Raw genomic sequence first — 26130 nt, forward strand, 5'->3', positions numbered from 1 at the left:
TGTCCCAGGATAGGATCCTGACAGACTGTGAGCTCCTGTGGGGAGACCACATGCTTACGGAGCATTCATCTTGATTTGCTTGCACAAGGCTGATGTGGAGGTTAGACAATGCCCAATCTTTCTCATTGCAACTGCCTTATTAAAGCAGATGGCTTGTTTCCCTGGCAGATCCCTTTGTAAGTTACGCAGAGCGTAAAGCAGCCCACACTCTATGATTCTGTCTCTCAGACCTCAGAAGAGCATAATGGTCTTAGAATAGCTCTGAATAGAATAGAATAGAATGGAATAAATTTATGACATACATGGAAAAAGAGGTAAAAAATCTAAAAATCACAGTAGGTGTGACGTAACACTTGTGACGTAAAGAGTCTTTTGAGGAAAAGAAACTGCAGATAAAAAATCATATAATATATTCTGAAACCGAGATGAAGGGAAGTCAATTAATGTTGTGTGTTATTTAGTTAATGTAAGTTAGTTAGTTGGTGTTTTATGTTAGGTGATGTTTTTTCTTTTGTTCTTTTTATTATTATTATTTCTTTTATTTATGTACTCCGTTTTTGTATGTATGTGTTATGTATGTTTATTTCTTCACTTGTTTTAATGTTGGATGTAGCAAAATGAATTAAAACCAATAAAAATAAAAAAAAATAGAATAGCTCTCATCCTCACTTCCAGCGGCATGAATTTCAAGCATCTTCTAGGCAGTGGGGATTCTAAAAACCCTGATGTTTGCCATCACACACCCTTCAGTGGTCAAACTGGGAAACTTTACTAACAGTAAAAGGTAGTTGAAAACTGGCAGAAGGTCAGAACAAAAATTCAAAATGAACGCAAGCACTGTAGCTCTAATAGACTAGACTAATCCTATCCTATTCACTGGTTTACTCACAGGAAAGCAGTGAGATCGGTCGTCATCATAGAAGGTCCAGTCTGGGGTGTGTGTAACAAATTGCTGGGCGGCACTCACTGCGGTGCCTGCGGTGCGCCCAAGCTATGCGTCTCTCCTGGGAGTGATGGCTTGGATGCCAGGAGACTCCACTCTGCCCTAAACAGTCCAGCTGAGTGGGAAGAGGCAGGCAGAGGACCCACGGAGCGTCCTGACCCTGGGCACATCGCCCCTGGTACCACCTTTGGGCACACCGCCCCTGGCACTTGATTGGCTTGCTCCGTCGCTGAATGTTGATAAAGCTCATGGATTCTTCAAGACGATGGAGGTGGCCGCTGGGACCACATAACACTGGTCCTGAGAGATCCACATTGGCTCCCAGTCCATTTCTGAGCACAATTCAAGGTGCTGACCTTTAAAGCCCTAAACGGCCTCAAAGGCCCACTATACCTGAAGGAGCGTCTCCACCCCCATCGTTCTGCCCGGACACTGAGGTCCAGCGCCAAGGGCCTTCTGGTGGTTCCCTCATTGCGAGATGCAAAGCTACAGGGAACCAGGCAGAGGGCCTTCTTGGTGGTGGCGCCCTCCCTGTGGAACGCCCTCCCATCAGATGTGAAGGAAATAAGCAGCTATCCTATCTTTAAAAGACATCTGAAGGCAGCCCTGTTTAGGGAAGTTTTTAATATCTAATGCTGTATTGTTTTTAACACTCGATTGGGAGCCCCGCAGAGTGGCTGGGGATACTCAGCCAGATGGGCAAGGTATAAAATTATTATTATTACTACTACTATCTAGTCCTAGTACTTACTAGATGGCGTCCTGGGCCCGGCTAGACCAACACCATGTGTGTTGTGCCAGTTCCCTAAAATCAAACCCAGCCATCTCAACCCTCCTTTTGTCTCACCACCTTCCCCTTGCATTAGTGCAGCAGGGCAGTCAAAACATTTCCCCCACGTCTCCAGCTGCTAGGAGTTGCTTGTGTGCCTGTTGCAGTGTTGTGTTTTGTGTTCAAGTTCAGACGTGTTTCCTGAGCACTATCCTCTGTAAATAATCAGGATGGTTTACCTCAGGCTTCCTCAAACTCGGCCCTCCAGATGTTTTTGGCCTACAACTCCCATCATCCCTAGCTAGCAGGACCAGTGGTCAGGGATGATGGGAATTGTAGTCCAAAACATCTGGAGGGCCGTGGTTGAGGAAGCCTGGTTTACCTACTGTAACAGGTGTATCAGGTTGTAGAGTACCACTTTGTACATAAAGCAGAGCTCACATACCCCTCCAAAAAGGGGGGGGGAGATTAGGTCACGATGTGTGCATGATGTGGCCCCCTGACACCCACCTGCCTGCAAATGCGCTCAGATTGCTTTGCCCCCCCCCCCGCCTTCCCGCTGCAAATGCACCCAGGCCGTCGCCCTCCCACCATAGCTGTCAACTTCTCCCTTTTTTAAAGGGAAATTCCCTTATTCCGAATAGGATTCCTCACAAGAAAAGGGAAAAGTTGACAGCTATGCCTCTCACCACCACCGTAATTTGGCTGGCTCTCCACTGCCACCGCCACAATGAGGTCAAGGCCTCCGCCGCTGCTGCGAGACCTTCTTAGAGTCCCACGGTGGCCACAGTCAGAAGCCCAGCCCAGCTTCCTGAAGTACGTCTGCAGCGGGCCTCAATGGAGGCCTCGCAGCAGCATGGGACACCTTGGCCTCATTGTGGTGGCAGCAGCAGAGAGCCAGGTAAGGGGTGGACGGTGGCGTCAGGCTGAGGCCAAAAGATAATGGCTTGGATTTTGGATCAGGATGCCCATGCCGCCTGGGACCAGCCCTTGAAGCTGAGTAGTTGGGGCTGAGAAGGAAGTAGATATCGCCATACCTCCACTCGGTCTGGCACCCTGAGAAAGAGGGAAGTGCGGTAGATACTTCTGGCACATATCCACATCACCAAATTTCCTGCATGGACCAAGTTCCTAAAACAGCAGGATTTGACCTTGCCAACAAAGGTCCGTATAGTTAAAGCCATGGTTTTCCCACTAGTGATGTATGGAAGTGAGAGCTGGACCATAAAGAAGGCTGATCGCCGAAGAATGGATGCTTTTGAATTATGGTGCTGGAGGAGACTCTTGAGAGTCCCATGGACTGCAAGAAGATCAAACCGATCCATTCTGAAGGAAATCAGCCCTGAGTGCTCACTGGAAGGACAGATCCTGAAGCTGAGGCTCCAAGACTATGGCCACCTCATGAGAAGAGAAGCCTCCCTGGAAAAGACCCTGATGTTGGGAAAGATTGAGGGCACAAGGAGAAGGGGATGACAGAGGATGAGATGGTTGGACAGTGTTCTCGAAGCTACGAACATGAGTCTGACCAAACTGCGGGAGGCAGTGGAAGACAGGAGTGCCTGGCGTGCTCTGGTCCATGGGGTCACGGATACGACTAAATGACTAAACAACAACAGTTCAAGAAATCACTATCCTCCAGCACTATCTTCCAGCCAGCCAGGTTCAAAAGCAGATAGGGGACTTCAGGTTTATTTGCCTTGGTTGTCCTTGTTGTGTTTGAGCCTTGATTCCAGTTATCTCCTTTGTAGTTGCTAGGGATGCATCTACTAGCCAAAGAGGGTTGTCTTACAGCTGATGCACTTCTGCATGAATGGTAACTTTCATTTGGGGTTTCCTCCTCCTAATTCATGAAGCTCCAGTTTCCTCATCTCAGACCAGCTTGCTGTTGTTTGGAATGCTTGGTGAGAAATATCATTCTTATTTCTGGAAGGTGTCTCGGTGGAAATCAAATCATCCTGGAGCATAGTGTTGACAGTTCTATCAGGTTTGCATTGTCTAGAATTGCCTTTGTTCATTCGGAGTGTCTCTCCAAGGTCTTCCACAGAGCTATCCCAAGAGCATCTCTGTGCAAAGGATGTGCTCTGCTCTGAGCATTTTTTGCTGGAAGGAACTGAATGACAAAATTCAGAGGCATTCAAATTTTGGAGAACAGCTGCATTACGGTTCATATCTTGGTTTGGGGAGAGCAGATTTAGAAGGTTTGCATTAAGCAACCTGCTGAGCTTCCACACTTGCTGGTTCTTCTGCTCCAGCCAAAGGAGGAACTGTGCCAGGGTTTCCTTGCAGAGCTGGATGCCCAGTCGGTTCATCTGAAAAAGAACAGGAAAAAGTACTCACGTGACCAGTTAGGCTGCGATATTTGCTAGCCAGTATCCTGACATGGGATTCTGCTAGCTCCCCAGATACTTTGGGGAGAACTTGCTCTATTAAGCCCATCAGCCCTGGGAGGACATCAGCGGTTGGGCAGCTGAGTGATCTCAACAGATCCACCTGCAGACTCCAGGGGTCCTGCACAAAAGATAGAGTCTTTTCAAATATCTCAAACCTCACAGCTTTTCTCTTACCACAGACCCTTCACCGTTATCTAGAACTGACCACAGTTTGCTTATTGGCAGGAGTGGGATGAGACTTCAACAGTCTTTCTACACTGAATCAAACCATTGGTCCATCAAGTCTAGAATTGCCTTCCTTCTGATGTACTTCTGCACAAATGGTAACTTTTGTTTGGGGTTTCCTCCTCCTAGTTCATGAGGCTCCAGTTTCCTCATCTTGGACCAGTTTGCTGTTGTTTGGCATGCTTTGTGAGAAATATCATTCTTATTTCTGGAAGATGTCTTGGAGGAGATCAAATCATCCTAGAGCATAGTGTTGACAATTCTATCAGGTTTGCATTGTGTAGGCAATGGTGTTACTGAGTCTGGGTTCAACTCAGGACTGTTCCAGGCTACAAGGCTTTCTATGAAGGTGCCCAATCTTTCTACAATACCTTCTCGCTCAGTTTGAGGCCATTGGTTGTATGAACTTATCAAGTGCTCTAATTCAGAAACTCTAGAATTCTTAAGCTGGTTCTGAAAATAATTCTCCTTGCTGGTATTTCCTGGAGGAAGGTGTAATTTGATGTCACTTGATGTTCAATACTGGAAGATATCAAGGGCTCTTCTTTTAAGGTATGATCTTCAGTCAGAGGGGTTGGCCCTGAGTTGTATCCTCACAGACCTTGGGAGTTGTTGGGGACAGGAAAGCTTTCTTCACTGTGTCCAGAAAGACTCAGTTAGCTGACACACCTACTCTGGCCCAAAAAAATTTCCTCTTTAGGAGCAGAGATGGAATTCTATCTGATTGAAATGCTATAATGGAGTGATTCCCAACTAATGAATTTTGGTGAAATTGACTGGCAGCTTCTCTTGCCCCCGGAGCCCACACGCTTCCTCTGCGTTGCTCTGCTCCCTCTGGGCAGTTTCCAGCTGCAGCTTAGCAGAGTGAAGTACACAGCGGTAGAAGCAAAAGCAGTAAAAGCAGAGGAAGCGTGTGGGCTCCGGGGGCAAGAGAAGCTGCCAGTCAATTTCACCAAAGGTTATGGAGAGAGTCAGAACTTACAGAGTTAAGAAGTTCTGAGTGACGTCTCACATTCTTTGAGGCGGGTTTAGAACACTGAAGAGGGAGTGTTCTACTGTGTCTCTCTGAGAGAGAGAGAGAGTGTCTGTTTCTTGTCCTTGAGCGGAAGCTCAAGGACCTTTATCTGGACACCAGGTGTCTCAGGCACGAGATGTCTGTTAGCAGCAGAGTCTATGACCCAACATGAATTACTGAGGGCACCCTACTTTTCAGAAGCCAGACCACAGACCCCCTTCTGTTATGTACTGAAGTTCTCACCCTGGGCCAGCAGGGGGATACTGTAGATAGTTTTCACTCAGGTCCACATATGCAAATAAGGGATTGAAAGTGATGTTCAGTGATTGGATAGTTACAGAAAGTTGTTACAGTTGCGTTGTAGTGGAGCTCTATATAAGCAGGCTGGCTGTACCCTTCAGTTCAGTTCTGTTCTGGCCTGTGAATAAACTAGAGCTGTTCAAGAATCTCTGTCGTCTGATATGTTCACCCACAACTCAACACCCTCCTTTGGAGGAAAATTTTGATAACTAAGGTAGTTACCTCTGCAAAGCAATATTTTGAACAAAAAGCGGGGTAGCCCCTAAAAAGCAAAGAATTTAAAAAACAACAACAACAACAGTAGGGCTGAGCAACATCCTGATTTATCAGAAGCTAAACAGCGCAATATTCCGATATATAACAGTGTCTGAAATTGGAGCTTGGGTGTGGGGATGAGGGGTGGGACAGTTACAGAGATTGGGCAGGTGGCTGTAGAGATTAGATGGGTGGAGTGAGGAGGTTTTGAACTCCTTCCTTAACGGAAGCTTTGGGGGTACCTTTGTAACAGGAATTAATGATAGTTGGAAATTTGGCCTGCATTTCTCAGAAGAATGTCCTCCTCTTCTCCAAGGCTGCGGACTGAGATGGCGTCATACTCAAAGTCAATGCTCTGTCTGTGATAAAAGAGATCAAAGAAAGAGGAAGGTCAGAGACTGGATCCGGTGCAGGGCTAGGTTCCAGGGAGTTCCCTTCTGGGTCTCCCAGGTAGGAACGAAGGAATGAAGTACGTTTCCGAGCACAATTCAAAGTGTTGGTGCTGACCTTTAAAGCCCTAAGCGGCCTCAGTCCAGTATATCTGAAGGAGTGTCTCCACCCCCATCGTTCTGCCCGGACGCTGAGGTCCAGCACCGAGGGCCTTCTGGCGGTTCCCTCATTGCGAGAAGCAAAGCTACAGGGAACCAGGCAGAGGGCCTTCTCGGTAGTGGCGCCCGCCCTGTGGAACGCCCTCCCACCAGATGTCAAAGAGAAAAGTCATGATCAAGTCATGGACGGCAGTGGTCTTCTGAATCATTGGCCTGGCATTGCACAGCAGCACCTTCAGGTCGTGTGGGTATCCCTTGCTGATTCTAGTATCCATCAGGTCAGGACTAGACCCGGAGGCAGGGATAGTCCTCAAACGACTAAACCTGCCTCCTCGGTAATGACATGGTCTGGTCTTAGCGTAACTCCTCCTCCTACCCGTGATCACTGAGATTGGTTGTCCCAGTGCATCCCCCCGCCCCCCCGGAACCTGCCCCAGCCATTTTGTTGGCTGGGACCCACTCCCCGGCAGCCCTGACCCCTCCCCTTAAGCACAAAATAAAACCTTTTTTTAGAAAATCCACAATAAAACAATACAAACAAAAAACTGTAAAAATTAAAAACACATCCAAATCAAACAAATTCCCAAACCTAACCATTCATCCCAACCCAACCCCACACAAAAAAATTCAAAAGGGAAAAAAGAAAAATTTAAAACATTTTAAAAAGAACTCTGCTGCTCCAAGTCCTCCTGGACACTGAGAGCCAGTGTGGTGTAGTGGTTAAGAGCGGTAGTCTCATAATCTGGGGAACCGGGTTCGTGTCTCCGCTCCTCCACATGCAGCTGCTGGGTGACCTTGGGCTAGTCACACTTCTCTGAAGTCTCTCAGCCCCACTCACCTCACCGAGTGTTTGTTGTGGGGGAGGAAGGGAAAGGAGATTGTTAGCCGCTTTGAGACTCCTGAAGGGGAGTGAAAGGCGGGATATCAAGTCCAAACTCTTCTTCTTCTTCTTCTCCTTATGAGGCCTGTCAGGTCCCACCCTGGGCCAGGTGGTGAGTGGCAGGAATGGGGTCCTTAGGCACTCACGCCTAGGTTCTAGGAGAGTCAGTGTGGGCTACACAGCACATTTTTCAGCAATTTCAGATATTGTGATATATCAGAATATCACTATGCATAGCTGCTCAGCTATCCCGATGTTGAAAAGCAGATATCGCTCAGCCCTAGTCTTTCCTTTAGTATACCTAAAATCCTTTGCTTATTATGGGCGACCCCACATGTTGTTCAAAAAAATTGCTGCTTTACCTTATTTGGGATGCTTCTGAGCTCTAAAAAGATATTTTTAACTGTTATAGACACCAAATTACATTCTTTAGCAACAAGTGCTCTATCACTTGGTGGAGATTTTAATACCTTCCTGTCCACTCCTCCCGTTCTGCCAAGGGCCGGGTTCTTTCCAGACCTGGAGCCAAAAAGCACACCAGTGGATGAAGAATAAGTCATGCTTTACAGTAGTACCTCGGGTTACATATGCTTCAGGTTACATACGCTTGAGGTTACAGACTCAGACTAACCCAGAAATAGTGCTTCAGGTTAAGAACTTTGCTTTAGGATGAGAACAGAAATCGTGCTCCGGCGGCGCGGCAGCAGCAGCAGCAGGAGGCCCCATTAGCTAAAGTGGTGCTTCAGGTTAAGAACAGTTTCAGGTTAAGTACGGACCTCCAGAACGAATTAAGTACTTAACCCGAGGTACCAGTGTATTTGCATAATGTTAACAGATAGCAGCAGGCATACGAAACACAAATTATAGCATACCTGACAGAAGTCACACACAATCTCCCCTTCAGCTGCCCGGAGCTCCAAGTAGAGCAGCGAGAAAGACCCCAGCCAACAGTCTCACATCACCTGCTACCTTGACCTCTGAAGAAGATCTGAGCCCCTTCAACCTACAGCTTTTATAGCCAACTTTGATTGACTTGATAGACTGTACCTGGTTAACAGGCATCACTCATGATCAGCCCGGGACACCGGGTGTGACTCAACAGGAATGCGGAGCAGCTGAGAGTCTCCAACCCAATTCACTGCAACTGGGTATCCTCCCCACTAGCCAATCAGCACTTAGAAGACAGGAGACCCAGGAAACCCCTGACACAGGTGTGTGGAGAACAAGTTATACCAGCGTGAATCAGCAAACTTTAAACCAGGGATGTAAAGGGAAAGAGACATGTCATCTAACTCCTCAAAATTACAATGGTCTTCTGCGTTTCCCCTACACCACTTATATGGTTGTTGTTAATATTATTGGACTTCTCAACATATGATTGCTGGAGCTCCAGACTTTGTTTCTAGAACATTGAATCTTTTAAAGTAGGAATTGTAGGTTGACTCTCCTTGACCTATGAGGTCCACACCCACTGCAAAGGCAGGCTCCTTCACCCTGCTTCCTGGGCCGGCCAGTCCTGGTTCTCCATTATGGACACGGAAAGAACAGCAACAGCTGACTTGGGCACTGTGCTTTGCCATTCCACAGCTCTTTCTTCAGCTGTAGCTTCATTTTCTCCTGGTTTCAGCTGCTGACTGTTCCATCTGACTTGTCTTCAGCTGCAGTGGTGCTTCTGCTGGCTGTGCTTAATTATATAAATTCTTTATACATCAGACAACAACTATATTTTGCAAAGGCACATGTTAAGATCTTTCGTATCCTTCGTCTGATACCTGCATACAGCAGCTGCATACAACAACCATACTTTGCCAAGGCAGATGTGGAACATTACAAAGAAAAGTTCATCTTTTGCAAGTACTGTTCCTTAAAGTTGTTACGTTTGACACTTGTATTTGCTAAGACATACGTGGAACACAAAAAGATTTTATTTGGACATTCTGTTTAAAAAAATTGATTCATTTGTACATACGTGAAACACAAAAGCTTCTTTACGGACATTACGTATGTAAGAACTTATCTATTTGTATTTCCTGTTCTAAATGTTGGTCCTTAATTGCTTCTACTCAATTAGATAGTGTAAAAAGAGTTATGTTTATATGATGTATAAAGAATTTATATAGTTAAACACAGCCAGTTAAGTTGTGGGTATATTTGTTAGTTGAATTTACGTAACTATCGGTCTGAACGTGTTGTGTGGTGCTTCTGCTGGCAGATAGCTGAGTTTTCTCCAGCACTCGATTGCTTTTCCAAGAGGCGCACTGGTGCCTCCATCCTGTAGCTGTGGAAGGGAAGCATCACTCCACGTGCTCCGTCTCCACGGGGAACAGAAGTTGCTGTCCTCGGCCGTGGGTGGCTGCAGCTCCAGGTACCATTCCTGCTCTGGAGCTACTTTGGCTTGCCTGTAAAACAGAAATAGGAACTGGGTAACCAGCCTTCACAACATAGGAAAATGGCCAAGTAAACAGCTGTTTTCATGGAGGAAGGTCAAGATACTAACTGATATGCATGAAATTTCATATATGGTGATATAATTCCTAGTGTTGTAAGATAAGACCTTTGGAGCAGGCATTTTTTTTAAAAAAGTTTTTTATGAACCACCCTAGTAGGGCAGTAATTGATCCTTGATCTTTTGTCACCCCCCCTCCATGATGGCACCTGGGGCGGACACCCCCCGCCTCCCCTTTCCTATGCCCCTGCTGATGTAGCATTTGGTGTATGACCTTGTCTGCAATTGTTCTACTCTCTTACATAGAATCATCGAATTGTAGAACTTTTCACCTTCCTGCCTATTATATTTCATACGCCTGTTGAAGTAGTTCCAGTGAAGCACTAGTTATTTGGCCTAGTAATAGTATTTCGGCTGATCGCCGAAGAATTGATGCTTTTGAATTATGGTGCTGGAGGAGACTCTTGAGAGTCCCATGGACTGCAAGAAGATCAAACGTATCCATTCTTAAGGAAATCAGCCCTGAGTGCTCACTGAGATCGTGAAGCTGAGACTCCAATACTTTGGCCACCTCATGAGAAGAGAAGACTCCCTGGAAAAGACCCTGATGTTGGGAAAGATGGAGGGCACAAGGAGAAGGGGACGACAGAGGATGAGATGGTTGGATGGTGTTCTTGAAGCTACCAGCATGAGTTTGATCAAACTGCGGGAGGCAGTGGAGGACAGAAGTGCCTGGCGTGCTCTGGTCCATGGGGTCACGAAGAGTCGGACACGACTAAACGACTAAACAACAACAATAGTATTTACAAAGAAGGCAGGGCCCTTCCTTAGAAGCAGAGGGGAATAGGTTAGGTAAGTGCCAATTTTTCAGATGTACGATTTCCTGAGAAAAGCCTACTCCTCCCCCTGGGGAATAAGCCAGAGAGGGCATATACAGGACATATACGGTCCCTGGTTGCCAAGAGCCTTGGTGGCGCTGCAAGAGGCGCTGCAACTATGATGTAGAATGGAAGGAGAAAGGTGGGGTGGTGGTGGCTAATATTGGCATCACATAGGGTGCCCCTGAAATTTGAGACCACAAGGTCCGCCACTGGGTGAAGTCAAACCGCTGGGCACAAGTCTGGGCAGTGTGGATGGAGGTCCTGGGCTGCCCAGACAACAAGACTCCCCTCTCAGTCTCACTGATGGGGTCCAAAGGAAAGCAGAGCAAGATGTTTGGCACCAGCTTAGCTGCAGGAGTTGCCGTAAGGAGGTTTACAAGGCGCCATCCTACCGTCTCAGGGACTCCAGGCCAGGATTTGTGAAGGGTTTACTCCATTTCTTCTCCTTGATGGTTGGACCCAGTGTTGCTCACATCCACTCAATCTGCCAGAACCTGTCTTCACCGGCAGGAGAAGTTCCTACGTCACCAATGGCTTCCCACACAAGAGGGTTCCCAGGGTGTGGCCACTGTCAAATGCTGAGAGCTTTTAGGAGTCAAACATGAGAACCGAGGGAAAAACTGAGGGCAGGGTGGAGACCAAGAGTGGACAAAAAGAGGGGACAATGTGTCCCCCACCAGAGAAACTGCGCAGTTCTTAAACACTGGGGCAATTGCTTCTCTGTGCATTGTGCCAGTTAGCAGCAATCTTCTCATTTTCAGGTATTTTTTTAAAAAAATAATATTTCCAAAAATGGATTATGAAAACATGCATTCCCATACATACACCACAACTTATAACCATAAGGTAAAGGTAAAGAGACCCCTGACCATTAGGTCCAGTCGTGGCTGACTCTGGGGTTGCGGCGCTCATCTCGCTTTACTGGCCAAGGGAGCCGGTGTACAGCTTCCGGGTCATGTGGCCAGCATGACTAAGCCGCTTCTGGCAAACCAGAGCAGCACACGGAAATGCCGTTTACCTTCCCGCCGGAGCAGTATCTATTTATCTACTTGCACTTTGACGTGCTTTCGAACTGCTAGGTTGGCAGGAGCAGGGACCGAGCAACGGGAGCTCACCCTGTCAGCGGGGATTTGAACCGACGACCTTCTGATCGGCAAGCCCTAGGCTCTGTGGTTTACCCCACAGCGCTACCCACGTCCTACTTATAACCATATGTGTCTGTAAAACATGGGGTGAGCAGCAAGCTGGTCTTTGGTTTTCTGGAGAATTTGTAAATGAAATAAAGCTCTGCCATTCTCTTGCAAAGGTATCTTTGTGCTTTGTTCCTCTTGCCAGGTATTCAAGTTCACACCTTTTAAGTCCTTCTAGAACGTGATTATAACCACACGTGTTGCCACTGAGAGAAATGACATTTGTGGTTTATCCATCAAGCCCTGATTCTCATTTAAATGCAGATTAGATAACGCAAGCTCCGGAGACTTTGTGATATGCTGATGAGTAATTTTTGTGCCTATAGCTGCCTTTGTCCCCCGCCCCTGACCTAGTATGTTTATGCATATGTGAAAGTTTAACTGGGGTTAAGTACTGTTTCTGCATTATCTTCAACATGGTCCCTTAATGCAGTCTGAGATGCTTTTATAGGGAAACTGCTTACTCCAAGACCTGTTCTCTCCTTGGTGAAAGTAATCCGAACTTCCTGACATTATGATGCAAAGCCATTGCTCAGATTGTATCATGATTAGCCACGCCCCATCTGGTATATATCCTGCAACCACCTGTGCCAAAATTTGGTATCTGGTGTTATAGCTGCTCTGCTTAGATATATCTTTCACTGCAAGGCTCCAGACAGGTTCAGTCCATCCTCACGCTGACTTTTTACCAGGTAAGTAGTGATTTTTTAAGGGATTAAAAGAAGAGGGGAGGTCAACGTTCTTATCTGGAGATTATTTATGTACCTAGATAGATGCTCCAGCTCAGGGACTAGAGCAAAAACTTAAGCATGTTTATAGAGAAGTCCTGCAGAGTTCACTAGGATTTTTTTCTTAGGGTTGCAACCCAAATTGTTTAGGAACATCTCCCATCTCAAACCACACTTCGAAGCAACATGTTTTTGATTGTGTAGGTTGGATGGGAGATTGTTCAGGTTACAGACGCTTCAGGTTACAGACTCTGCTAACCCAGAAATAGTACCTCGAGTTAAAAACTGTGCTTCAGGATGAGAACAGAAATCGCGTGGCGGCGGCAGCGGGAAGCTCCATTAGCTAAAGTGGAACCTCAGATTAAGATCAGTTCCAGGTTAAGAACAGACCTCCAGAATGAAATAAGTTCTTAACCCGAGGTACCACTGTATTTACTCTTTTTTTTATAAATTTTTTATTGGTTTTTCAACACATATTAAAAAGACAATACAACACAATACATAAACAAACAAACATATAAACACGTATAATTTCTTGACCTTTTTTCCCTTAAACCTTCTTTCAGCGACTTCCCCATACCTCCCCTTTCTGCATCCCTGTTTTAAATCTTTTCAGCAACCCCTAATTTCAATTACTTATAGCACTTTCTTTAAATCTTTTTTCTCATATCCAATTGTTTGTCACTGCAATTCTATTTTGCATTACCCAAGACATTTTAACATTCATTAATTTTACAACAATTCTTAAGATAAACTTTAAATTTCTTCCAATCTTCTTCCACCGTCTCTTTCCCTTGGTCACGGATTCTGCCAGTCATCTCCGCCAGTCCCATATAGTCGATCACCTTGGTCTGCCATTCTTCCAGTGTGGGTAGTTCTTGTGTCTTCCAGCACTTTGCTAGGAGTACTCTTGCTGCTGTTGTAGCATACATAAAAAACGTCCTATCTTTCCTTGACACCAATTGACCTACCATGCCCAGGAGGAAAGCTTCTGGTTTCTTCACGAAAGTGCATTTAAGCACCTTTTTCATTTCATTATAAATCATTTCCCAGAAGACCTTAATCCTAGGGCACATCCACCAAAGGTGGTAAAAGGTACCTTCAGTTTCCTTACATTTCCAACATTTGTTATTGGGCGTATGGTAGATTTTTGCCAGCTTGACTGGGGTCATGTACCACCTATATATCATTTTCATAATGTTCTCTCTTAAGGCATTACATGCCGTGAACTTTATACCGGTGGTCCATAACTGTTCCCAGTCAGCAAACATAATATCATGTCCAATGTCTTGTGCCCATTTAATCATAGCTGATTTAACCGTCTCATCCTGTGTATTCCATTTCAACAGCAAGTTATACATTCTTGACAGATTCTTAGTATTGGGTTCCAATAGCTCTGTTTCTAATTTTGACCTCTCCACCTGGAAGCCAATTTTCCTGTCCAGTTTGAAAACTTCATTTATCTGATAGTAATGAAGCCAATCTCTTACTTTTGACTTCAATTTCTCATAGCTCTGCAATTTCACTTTTCCCTCCTCATGTTCTATAATTTCCCAATATTTTGGCCATTTGGGTTCCATATTAAGTTTTTTCACTTCCTTAGCTTCCATTGGTGACAGCCACCTGGGGGTTTTGTTTTCCAGCAAATCTTTATACCGAATCCAAACATTATATAATGCTTTCCTAACAATATGGTTTTTGAAACCTTGATGAATTTTAACCTTGTCATACCATATATATGCATGCCAGCCAAATCTGTTATTGAACCCTTCCAAATCCAAAATGTCTGTGTTTTCAAGAAGCAGCCAACTTTTCAGCCAGCAGAAAGCCGCTGATTCATAATACAACTTTAAGTCCGGCAGGGCAAACCCCCCTCTTTCTTTTGCATCAGTTAGTATCTTAAATTTTATTCTGGGCTTTTTGCCCTGCCAGACAAATCTAGATATATCTTTTTGCCACCTCTTGAAACAATCCACTTTGTCCAAAATCTGCAATGTTTGAAACAAAAACAACATTCTCGGCAAGACATTCATCTTAATAACAGCGATTCGGCCTAACAAGGAAAGTCTCAAATTTGACCATACTTCTAAATCTTTCTTAACTTCTGACCAACATTTCTCATAGTTATCTTTGAATAAATTCACATTCTTAGATGTCAAATTAATCCCCAGGTATTTCACCTTCTTTGCTACCATTAAACCAGTTTCACTCTGAAACCTCTCTCTTTCAACCACTGTTAAATTTTTATCCAATACTTTCGTTTTCTGTTTATTCAACTTAAAACCTGCTACTTGACCAAATACTTGTATTAGCTCTAAAACTCTTCTCGTACTAGTGTCTGGCTCTTGTAAAGTTAGTACTAGATCATCTGCGTACCACTGTATTTACTTTGCACCAGTTGGTTGTTCCAGTTCTCAAGCGATGTTTGGGTTTTACTCAGCATATATTTGTGAAAATGTGCAGGAGACAGAGCACAACAGAGAGGGGAAGAGAAAGTGCTTGGAGAGTTGGATCCTCTCAGTGCCCAGTGGGATATACCAAGACTACTTTCCTTCCTGTGCCTTAACAGCTGTCTGACTATAAGACTGTCTGGCTATAAGAAGTTCAGCAAGTTCCTTCATTGCAGGCTTTTAAGCAAAGCTTGGATGTCTGTCATGGATGCTTTAGGTGAGATTCCTGCATTGCAGAGGGTTTGGACAAGGGGGGGTTCCCTTCCAAGTCTACGATTCTAAGTTAGATATTATCTCCTCTTCTCTCAGTGAATAACGCTGCTGATTTTCTGCCTTTTCTGAATGCCAACCTGCAGATCCTCCTTGTTTTATAATTTTTAAAAAACCTGTTGCCAACGACTCCTTTGTGGAAGGTGAATGGCCCTATGATAGTACAGTGGTACCTCAGGTTAAGTACTTAATTCGTTCCGGAGGTCTGTACTTAACCTGAAACTGTTCTTAACCTGAAGCACCACTTTAGCTAATGGGGCCTCCTGCTGCTGCCGCGCCGCCAGAGCCAGATTTCTGTTCTCATCCTGAAGCAAAGTTCTTAACCTGAAGCACTATTTCTGGGTTAGCGGAGTCTGTAACCTGAAGCGTATGTAACCTGAGGTACCACTGTATGTCCGCGTCCCGAAAGCACCCTTGAAGGCAGCCCCACGTGGAGCAGGGAGGGTATGAATCGTCTCCATTTTCTCTTCTTCCTATTGTTCCCTCCTGTCTAGGGATTTGCAACCATTTGCTCACCACACTCTGCCACTGCCAACTCAGAAAGGAGCCTGTGAGGGGAGTGGGCAGTGCTGGTACCTGAAGGCAGCCCAGTTTGAGGAAGGGGGTATGTGTGAAGACCACCAGTGTCTACCCTTTCTTCAAAGCAACCTTCCGGACAAATTGGAGGCCAACCCACGAGGGAGGTCTATTCATTCAATGTATTTACTTGACAGAGTTGAGCAGCAGCTGAAATTGAGACTTCTGGCCACAGACATGAGTGACGTGGAGAGCCAAGCACTGCTGGAAGACCATTCAGGTGTGCCATTATTACTGAATCAGTTTCCTGTGCCTTTTCTGTTCAGCTGCTGGTGGAAATTCTGGTGGAAGTGGGCCTTTGTAATAATAATAATAATAATTTTATTTATACCCCGCCCTTCCCGGTTCAGAAAACCGGGCTCAGGGCGGCTAACAACAAATTTAATTCACTTAATTGATGCAACAAAAAACAGCATAAAGTACAGTATAAAACGTGAATAACAATAAATTAAAAAATCAAAAATCAATTTAGGGGGGAAATCCATTCAATAAACATTAGATGATCACCAGGGCTAGCTGGCTAAATTAGTCCTATTTGGGCCAGCGAGGAGACCAGGAGAGAATTAGCTGTGGGATCCCAGAGCGGGTAATCTTCATAAAAAGGGGAGTTGAGCAGCTGCTGAAGGTGAGGCTTTTGGATGCAAAAATGAGTGAAAAGGAGCGTCAATCACTGCTGGAAGACCATCCAGGTGTGCCGTTATTACTAAATCAATTTTCTGTGGTTTTTCTGCTCGGGTGCTGGGGTCATGGGGCTCTGGAAGAAGTGGGCCTTTGTGGCCATTTCAGGAATAGTTCCTTTTTTTAAAAAAAGTTTTTATTTATACTTTTTCATGTTTACACATTTAATTAATAATAAATTATTATTATTCAACTATCTGACTTTTGGCAGCCCTGTTTAGGGAAGCTTTTAATATTTGATGAATTATTGTATTACAATTTGTATTGTATTGTATTGTATTGTATTGTACAAATTGTATTGTATTGTATTGTATTGTAATACAATTTGCTGGAAGCCGCCCAGAGTGGCTGGGGAAACCCAGCCAGATGGACAGGGTATGTATGTATGTATGTATGTATAAATAAATAAATATTATTATTATTATTATTATTATTATTATTATTATTAGTTTTACAATCAATTGAACATTTCAAAGTTTGACTTCCTTCCCCCCTCTTTCTGCGGTTCCTTAAATTAATTTTTTAATATCTTCTGCATATCCAGATTCATTCAATTTGCTCATTTAATTATCTACTTTCATGAAACTGCAGGTTATTACAATAATCCTGCCAATGTTTTTATCTGTTTGCAATTTATCTGTAAATATTCAATCAACTGTTTCCATTCTTTTATAAAAAGTTTGTTATTTTGATTTCTTATTCTTCCAGTAAGTTTCACCATTGCTGCATATTCCATAATTTTTTGTATCCATTCTTCCTTTGCTGGGACTTCTGCTTCTTTCAGTAGCATTCTTGCTGCTGTAGTAGCACGCATAAATAAATTTCTATACAATTTAGGTAGTTCTGTCCCTAAATTCCCAAAAGAAAAGCTGCTTTTTCTTCTTTTTTACAAAACTTATTTTGAACATCCTTTTCAATTCATTATATATCATTTCCCATTAAGTTTTAACCTTACTACAAGACCACCACCTTCTTTCTCTTTACATTTCCAACACTTGTTTGATTTAGATTGATACATTTTTGCCAGTTTACTCGGTGTTAGATACCAACAATATATCATTTTCATATAATTTTCTCTTAAACTGTAACATGCTGTAAATTTCATATCTATATTCCACAATTGTTCCCATGCTTCCATGCCTATAACATGACCAACATCTGTTGCCCAGATTTCAGGAATAGTTCCTGGCGTGAGTTTACCCACAATCAACGGCATTGCATGTCTCATGGGTGCAGAGGGGGCAGAGTTGAGCGGGGGGCTATTTGAGGTTGCTAAAAGGCCAAGCCCCTGCCCCTGTCATCCAGGCATGCCTTGATGTTGGTGTTGTCAGTGTTGGCCCAGCGCCTTAATGGACAAAAAGGGAAATCCAACTTGCCCTTGCAGCTCTTCAAAGTGATTCTATTCATCTACCTGAGGTGAGGTGTCCCTAGTGTTAGAGGACTACTTAGCCCATGGGTAGGCAAACTAAGGCCCGTGGGCCGGATCCAGCCCAATCACTTTCTAAATCCGGCCCACAAGTGGTCCAGGAATTAGTGTATTTTTACATGAGTAGAATGTGTGCTTTTATTTAAAATGCACCTCTGGGTTATTTGTGGGGCATAGGAATTCATTCATTTTTTTTTCCAAAATATAGTCCGCCCCCCCCCCCCACAAGGTCTGAGGGACAGTGGACCGGCCCCCTGATGAAAAAGTTTGCTGACCCCTGATTTAGCCTCTTGCCTTTGACAATGAGATGTTTTCTGAATGAAAAACATACCTGTCAGAGCTGCCCAAGGTCCCAGCTCACAAAGGACCAACGCTGCTTCATTGTTAGGTACAAAGTCTTTATTGAAGTTCAGTTTCACTTCCAGAGCCGCAGCGCGCAGCTCTACGTCTCAACTGTTAGACCGCTGATGCTCCGTCTGAGTCTCCTCCCCCCTGACACCAATTTAAGATTCTAGCCTTACTCCACCTCTTCCTCAGTTCCTTCCGCCTCTGGTTCCGCCTGGCCGTTGGGGTCTCGCCCTTTCTAGACTCTTTTGACGCTGAGTCCCCTGAGCCTTCCCCCTCCCTCCGGCGGGCTTTAGGAGCTGGTTCCCCATCCGGGTCTCCTGCTGTTCCCCGCGCCTGTACATTTGAACTTGGCGCGCGCGCCCAGCCGGTAACTTTCCTCCTGACCGTTTCACTGCTGCTGCTGTCACTGCTTCCCCCTCTGGGGGGGCTAGCTGCAACTGACCTCCCCTCCGTTGGAGGCGTGGTCAGCCCTGACTCACTCTCTCTCCCCGCTGGAGGAGACGCTGGCCCTGACACATGTGACTCTTCCCCCCCACTACGCTCTGGTGGGGAAACTGGTCCCGATCCTCCACTGCTGCTTTGGGGTTACCCTCTGGCTCCTTGTTTCTGGTGCGTCCCCCCTGGGACCCCCCTTGCCCTGACCATCGGCGCCCCCTTCTGGGAATCTTCTGATTCGCTGGAGAAACCCATGGAATCTCTCGGGCCACTGTCATACTCCCCTACGCTGCCCTCGGATTCTTCCCCTTCGCTCTCCATTTCCTCTCTCCCCAGTGCTCCTGCTCCTGAGTCCCTGACAATACCAAATCACTCTTATTCTTTGGCGATCACTTGTAGCTGCGTAAGAATGTCTTTCATAAACACAGTTTTAAAAGTGAGTCTGTAAATGCCTGTGGAGGCCAATTCTGGATCCACACGTCCTTCCACATAGGGTGGGGACATAGGTTAAAAATTATTAACTTCTTTGCTTTATTTCTTCTAGGAAAAGACAATTCTACAGATGGAATCAATGAAGACATTTACTGTGAAGCCCTGGCAAACACTCTAAGACATGTTACGGTACCAGTGACGGTGGGATTCTACGCGCCGTGGGGGCGAAACAAAAGACGACTCTTAGATAAAATTGAAATGGAAATGGAAAGTAAGTACCACCAGTTCCCATGACAACCATCAAAGCCACATGAAAAAAGCCCAGAGAGGGAGGATGTAAGGAGTGTGGAGCCATAAAATCATGGACTCATAGAACTGTAGAGTTGGAAATACCACAGGAGTCATCTAGTCCAAACCTCTGCAATCCAAGACTCTTTTGACCCAATGACACAGACATTAAGAATCTCCTGTGAATTGGCAAAACACAGGCCCTTTCCTCTTTTTGACGATTTGGCACCCAGGAAGCCAAATGTTTGGTGCCAGGTAAATGCAATATTTAGTATGCAGAAGCAAAAATAATTTCTAAAAGTGGCATAGTCACCTGTCTTCTTCTTCTTCTTCTTCTTCTTCTTCTTCTGCTTCTGCTTCTGCTTCTGCTTCTGCTTCTTCTGCTTCGATCCCTCGTAGCCGAGGAAGATTGACTTCCATAAACATGGTTTTAACAAGGAGTCCGTAAGTGACTGTGGAGGCCAATTCTGGATCCACACATCCTTCCACAATGGGGACATTGGTTTCCGGGCGGGAGTTGATCACGGTGTGGATTTGCCAAGCTGTTCCTTCCTCTTAGCACGTTTCTCCCTTGCGTCCTGAGTTCAAGTGTCTTCAAAGCCCATGACACCTTTGCTAAAGGCTGTTCTCCAACTGAAGCGCTCGCAGGCCAGTGTTTCCCTGTTGTCAGTGTTTATACTACATTTTTGTAGATTTGCCTTGAGACAGTCTTTAAACCTCTTTTGTTGACCACCAGCATTACGCTTATGGGCCACACACGTACGCAATCTAAATATAGACAAAATAAAACAGTGTAGATTAAATATAATGTGCTCCCGTCCCAAACCAGCTTGTTAGCCAGCAGAAGGAGGCAGCCACCTTGGGTGGAAGAACTCCAAGGCGTGGTGCTCCTGCCAGAGAAGCAAGAAATAGCAGTGGTCTCTGGGTTCCCGCGAGACCTCACAAGATCCCACTGGAACCCAGAAACTGCAATCAGGTGATCCTAGTAAGTGAGGCTTCAGCAGGGGCACCCTTCCATTTTGCTGCCCCTGACCAGCACACTACAGTGGTACCTCAGGTTAAGTACTTAATTCGTTCCGGAGGTCTGTACTTAACCTGAAACTGTTCTTAACCTGAAGCACCACTTTAGCTAATGGGGCCTCCTGCTGCCGCCGCGCCGCCGGAGCAGGATTTCTGTTCACATCCTGAAGCAAAGTTCTTAACCTGAAGCACTATTTCTGGGTTAGCGGAGTGTGTAACCTGAAGCGTATGTAACCTGAAGCGTATGTAACCTGAGGTATCACTGTATTATTATTAAGCATATGCAAGACACTACTAAACCTTAGGTGACCTAAATACAATCCTGGTAACAACACACACAACGTAACAGGCTGTTTTTGACTATGTAACTCCTATTTCAAACACAATTCAACCTATAATATCTCACAAAGTGTAATTCCATAGACCAACACATCATGCAAACAGAACATATCAAGAGAAATTAAAGTCCAATGGATGGTCAGGAGATAAAGTCCATTCGGTTCCTAAGTTTGAATATTGTCAATTTTGGTTTAATCCCTGGTATCTCCAGGTAGGGCTAGGAATGTCCCCTGCCTGAAATGCTGGAGAGCTGCTGCCAGTCAGTGTAGACAATACTGAGCTACATAGGCCAATGATCTGATTCAATATAAGGCAGCTTGATATGTTCCTAAGGGATGACCACAAAAAGGCCCTCCCGGACCTCTGACCTACAGCAAATGTTGCGCTGGTACAAATGTTGTGCTTCTTCCTTTATGTTACAGAGGGGGAAAGTAACAGGAAGTGCGGATGGAGAAATGGAGGAATGTGTTCTCAACTTTGGCTGGCTTTGCGCATGATTTTTTGTTACCTGGTTTCCGGTTCCAAAGATATCAAAAGTCACAGCACAGAAGTCGATTCTATCCGGTACATCTTCATCGATTTTGATGCCTGGGAGTTTGTAGGATGTGACCGTATCTGGGCTGGCCTTGTTACTACGTTGCTTGATGAAATTGAAGGAAAGAATAAGTTTCATTTTAGCCTTTTTAGGGCCTCTGGTTGCAAAGCTATGGAGAAAGGTGAGAAAAGGAAATGGTTTTTTAAAGGAAGGAGGGGGCTCGTCATTCCCATTGTATCAGGTTTGCTTATTCTTTTAGCGGCATGCAGCAACCTAATGAAAGATGAGTTCCAGGAGATCTTCGGATTCGTGGCTATAGCAGGGAGTCTTACGTTGATTTCTCCTTTAATACTTGCTTGTAAAAACTTCTACTTCACATTGAAAAAGGAACTTCTGACAGAAATGGACAAAAAGGCTCTCAGTGCCCAGCTGGGCTTCATGCACGTTGTGAAGGAAGAGGTGAAAACAATCACAAAGTTCCTCCGGTTCCTGGGATGGATAGAGAAGCGAGAGATTCGGGTGGTCCTGAAGATCACCAATTTGGACAAGTGCACTCAGGACAAAGTGGTGGATGTTCTAGACGCCATCAACATACTTCTTTCCGACAAGGATGCCCCATTTATCTCCATCTTGGCTGCCGATACAAGCATCCTTGTGGAATGTATCCAAAAAAATAAAAACACGAATGGCTACTTGTACTTAAACCGAATTGTGTCCTTGCCCTTCTCCCTGCCGCAGATGACCCCTAAGGATGAAGAAGTCAACAATAAGGAAATTATATTTATCCATGATCAGTTGAAGAATCACAGGTACATCCCAGGGAATTCTGCCCAACTGAAAAGGGTGCTGAGCACAGTCCTGACCATCTGTTTCATGACCAAGGTGACATCGGAGACTGAAGCCGAAAAAATAAAAGAGGCGATAGACTGGGTTGTTCTTGCCAGCTGTTGGCCTTGCCGCCTGAGCCGGATTTTGCAGTGTGAGGAAGATAATCAACAGCAAAGAAAACTTGAGGAAAGCCAGGCAGCAAACCCAAATGTGAGGCAGGGCAATGGCAGAAGCCACCAACAAGGGATGCAAGCTGAGAAAACGTTACTGCAAATTTACAAGGACCACGAGTCAGAATTGGCTGAGTATACTGCGAAAGATAATATACAAAGCCTCCTGGAGCTTGATGGAGATCCTGATGTTTTCAAGAGCTTCTTGGTCGACAAGAAGAGGAGTTTCACAGCAGAGAAGGTCAGTTTTTTTGCAAACCTTCTCCTCAATTTGGATTACTCTTTGAAAAGGCCATTTGAGTTGCTCCGAGGTCGGAGGAACATACGGAAAAGTGAGGAACGACAACAAGAGCTGGCAGAAATAGTCACCAGTCTTTGAAAAAAGTACCAGTGGAGATTTGTGGAGAAATGTATGACCACCCAAAAGATTTTATTTGCATTAACCAGACAGTGATTCTTAGGATTCATTATCAATACATTATCAATACCTTGGTTCTCAAACTTAATCCGTTCCAGAAGTCCGTTCCAAAACCAAAGCATTCCAAAACCAAGGCGCACTTTCCCATAGAAAGGAATGCAAAATGGATTCATCCGTTCCAGACTTTTAAAAACAATTCCTAAAACAGCAATTTAACATGAATGTTACTATCTGATGAGACCACTGATCCATAAAATGAAAGCAATAAACAATGTACTGCAGTCACACAATCAATCAACTGAACACAGTCACAAAAACAAAACAAAAAAGCCGCAAAACAAAAATGCAAAATAAATAGCAAAAACAGACAAACTTCAGCGTAACACTCAAAACAGAAGTGTGGCACTCAAAATGGGAGTGTGGCACTCAAATCGGAAGTGTAACATTCAAAATGGAAGCATAGTCCAACCCTCTAACCACCACACCACACTGGTTGTGTTCAGAGGTTTTATCCCTTATGTATTTGTTGGTCTGGGCTCCTTTGAGAGGAAGGTAGGATATAAATTAAATCACCACCACCACCGTCTTCATTAAGGTGTAGTAACAGCAGCAGTTTGCATCTGGGCAAACCATAGTTTGACATGCTTTCTTTTGGCTACAAACTAATGCTACTTATGGCAGGTTTTTGGCACTTGCTTAAAACATTTTTGTTGAGGTAAGCCCATCCAGGCACATAGATTCTGATGTCTTTTCTGTTCTTTTCCTGTTAATTTGAATGGCTTTTGAACGTTGCTTATTGATCATTTTAACATTACGTATAAACAGCTTCGAGGTTTTACTACAATCAAGGGGTATATAAATTCTGTGAAACAAATTAAACTGAGAAATTAAACAACCTACATTTAAATAGAAATGTCACATAGCGTAAGGTAAAGGATGTATGGCACTAAATGTTTGGGTTTAGTAGATATTAGCATTTATTACAGGCTTCCTCAACCTTGGCCCTCCCAATGTTTTTGGCCTACAACTCCCATGATCCCTAGCTAGCAGGACCAGTGGTCAGGGATGATGGGAATTGTAGTCTCAAAACATCTGGAGGGCTGAGGTTGAGGAAGCCTGATGTATTAGAACTTGTACGTTATAACTGGGGTGTGTTCTAAGACAGTCTCAGTGTGTATTAGAAGGGGGTACTGTAATGGGTTTGAGGTGTTTAATTAATACTGATGTGTAAAGACTGTGTATCAGACCCTGAGAATGGAATCAAGACCAATGGACCACCTCTCCTGGTATGCCCCGCAGAGGAACTTAAGGTCCATGAATAATCACTGTTTAGAGGTCCTGGGCCCTAAGGAAGTCAGATTATCCTCCACCAGGGCCAGGGCCTTCTCAGTGATGGCTCCGACCTGGTGGAATGCTCTGTCTCATGAGACCAGGGCCCTGCAGGATTTAACGTTCTTCCGCAGGGCCTGTAAGACAGAGCTATTCCGCCTGGCCTTTAATTTGAATTCAGCCTGATCTTTTATTTCCCTTCCTTCCTTCCCTCCCCCTCCCCTTTTTATGAAGATTACCCGCTCTGGTAATCGTCCCACAGCTAATTCTCCCCTGGTCTCCTCGCTGGCCCAAATAGGACTGATTTAGCCAGCTAGCTCTGGTGATCATCTAATGTTTATTGGATGGATTTCCCCCCTAAATAGATTTTTGAATTCTGAATCTTTTGTTATTCACGTTTTATACTGTATTTTATGCTTTTTGTTTGTTTGTTTTTGCATCAATTAAGTGTTTTAAATTTGTTGTTAGCCGCCCTGAGCCCGGTTTTCTGAAACAGGAAGGGTGGGGTATAAATAAAAATTTATGTGTATTGGAATAGGTCTGTGGACCTTCTTCTGAGCATCAACAGGCTCTGACAGGCTCTGTTGCAGGGCTGCCTCCACCTTTGCCTTCACACAGGTGGGTCACATATTTCTCCCAGGACGAAGAGGCAACCCCCCCCCCCACCCGTGTGATGGAGGTGAAAGCCCTGTGAATGGAGCCTGACAGAGGCTGGCTCTGGCTCACGAGGGACCCCCTCCCTCAAAAAAGCCGAAAGATAGCCTCTTTGTGCTCTGAGGTGGGTCTTCTGAGGGAGGTGCATCCCGGCATATTTTGATATAGAAAAACCCACTGCCACTAACCCTCACTTCATCTGAGAGCAGCAAGCTGGCTTGGAGAGCGCAGGCCAGGCCAGGCGGCAGACAGAGCTTTCCTCCCAGGAGAGGGGTGGGGGTCCTAAAATTAAAACTGGAATTTTGGTGTTGTTTTCTATCACTCAACCGAAATATCTCAAGGACCACCTGCAATCATCTGAAGCCCTTCTTCCTCTGCAAGGCCTCCAGAGGGCAGCAACGCCAGAACAGGGTCTTTACTGCGGTGGCTCCCCATTTGTACAATGCTCTCCCCAGGGAGGCTCGCTTGGCGCCTTCCTTACATATCTTTAAGCACCAGCAAAAATATTTCTCTACTACCAGGTCTTTGGCTGAGTAACATGTTTGTTTGTGGGTGTGGGTGTTATTGGTTTGTTTTTGTTTGGTTACATACGGTATTTTGTGCTTCATTTTGTATTTTTATATTGTGTACTGCCCTGTGATCTTGATATATACAACGGTATACACATTTAATAAATAATACTAATAATAATAACGGTGTACTTCTCCTCCATGTTTCTTCCACTGTAAGCCACACGGGAAATCCATACATTGAGGGGAGGGATATAAAATATAGGAAATTTTGTTAAAAAGGGGAAAGAATTACATAGCCAACTCACTGCAACATTCCACCTTTACAACACCTGTGCTACTAACTCTCAAACTTTGGGATTTTTGAAATATATACAACAAAAAATTAATCAATTTGAGTCATACTAGACCCCAACGTTTTAACTAATGTGGACTAAATTTGCTACTGGGGCCCCTCCAGGATTGAAGGCCCAGAAGCTACATTAGTTTCACAGTAGATCCACCACTGTGTGTGGTTTCAAGAGTTTGAGAGTGCGCCTTTTTGTGTCTACACAGAGCCCTTGTAACTGAACTCCTGCCTGAGAGGTGATCTTGCTGCATATCATATTGAAATCTTTTTCTTTTTAAAAAATTTTTTTATTCAAAATTAAAACAAGACATATTATCCAAAAACATATCATCCTTGTTTCTCCCCCCCCATTCCCCCCACCCCCACCCCCCAACTTCCCTCCGTTCCAGTCTTTGGTTTCTCTGAGAATGCTGTTTTCTGCATGTTACAAAGTTGTACAGATCCTCAAACTATTTAGCTGATTATTATCAATAAAAAGTTTGTGAATGTTGATTCAAAACCTGCCA

The 26130-nt window shown here is 44.7% G+C and overlaps 2 protein-coding genes and 2 long non-coding RNA genes across 5 annotated transcripts in view; 2 read left to right on the plus strand and 2 right to left on the minus strand.

Annotated features, from left to right (window-relative positions):
• EHD2 (EH domain containing 2) overlaps positions 1-8279 on the minus strand; it is a 57330-nt gene extending 49051 nt beyond the window's left edge. The window contains exon 1 of the mRNA XM_083627435.1: positions 8198-8279. The gene's annotated coding sequence lies outside the window, so the exon portion shown is untranslated. The remainder of the gene's footprint in view (positions 1-8197) is intronic.
• Positions 1978-26123, plus strand: LOC310769232. Its single transcript, XR_014551554.1, has 2 exons — positions 1978-2074; positions 23889-26123. It is a non-coding gene; the product is annotated as an uncharacterized lncRNA (long non-coding RNA).
• LOC310769156 overlaps positions 10979-26130 on the minus strand; it is a 55173-nt gene continuing 40021 nt past the window's right edge. The window contains exon 8 of one of the 2 annotated variants that reach the window (XR_014551454.1): positions 10979-11150. This is a non-coding gene — a long non-coding RNA (uncharacterized lncRNA). The remainder of the gene's footprint in view (positions 11151-26130) is intronic. The other variant, XR_014551455.1, reaches the window with a different exon arrangement.
• On the plus strand, positions 12405-25459 carry LOC310768712 (NTPase KAP family P-loop domain-containing protein 1-like). The gene is made up of 4 exons (XM_083627396.1): positions 12405-12541; positions 16480-16555; positions 19298-19456; positions 21255-25459. The coding sequence occupies exons 2-4, from the start codon at positions 16513-16515 to the stop codon at positions 22742-22744; spliced, it is 1692 nt and encodes a 563-aa protein (XP_083483522.1). The 5' UTR covers positions 12405-12541; positions 16480-16512; the 3' UTR covers positions 22745-25459.

This window comes from Podarcis filfolensis (genome assembly GCF_964270895.1).
Source record: "Podarcis filfolensis genome assembly, chromosome: 8".
Lineage (NCBI taxonomy): Eukaryota > Metazoa > Chordata > Lepidosauria > Squamata > Lacertidae > Podarcis > Podarcis filfolensis.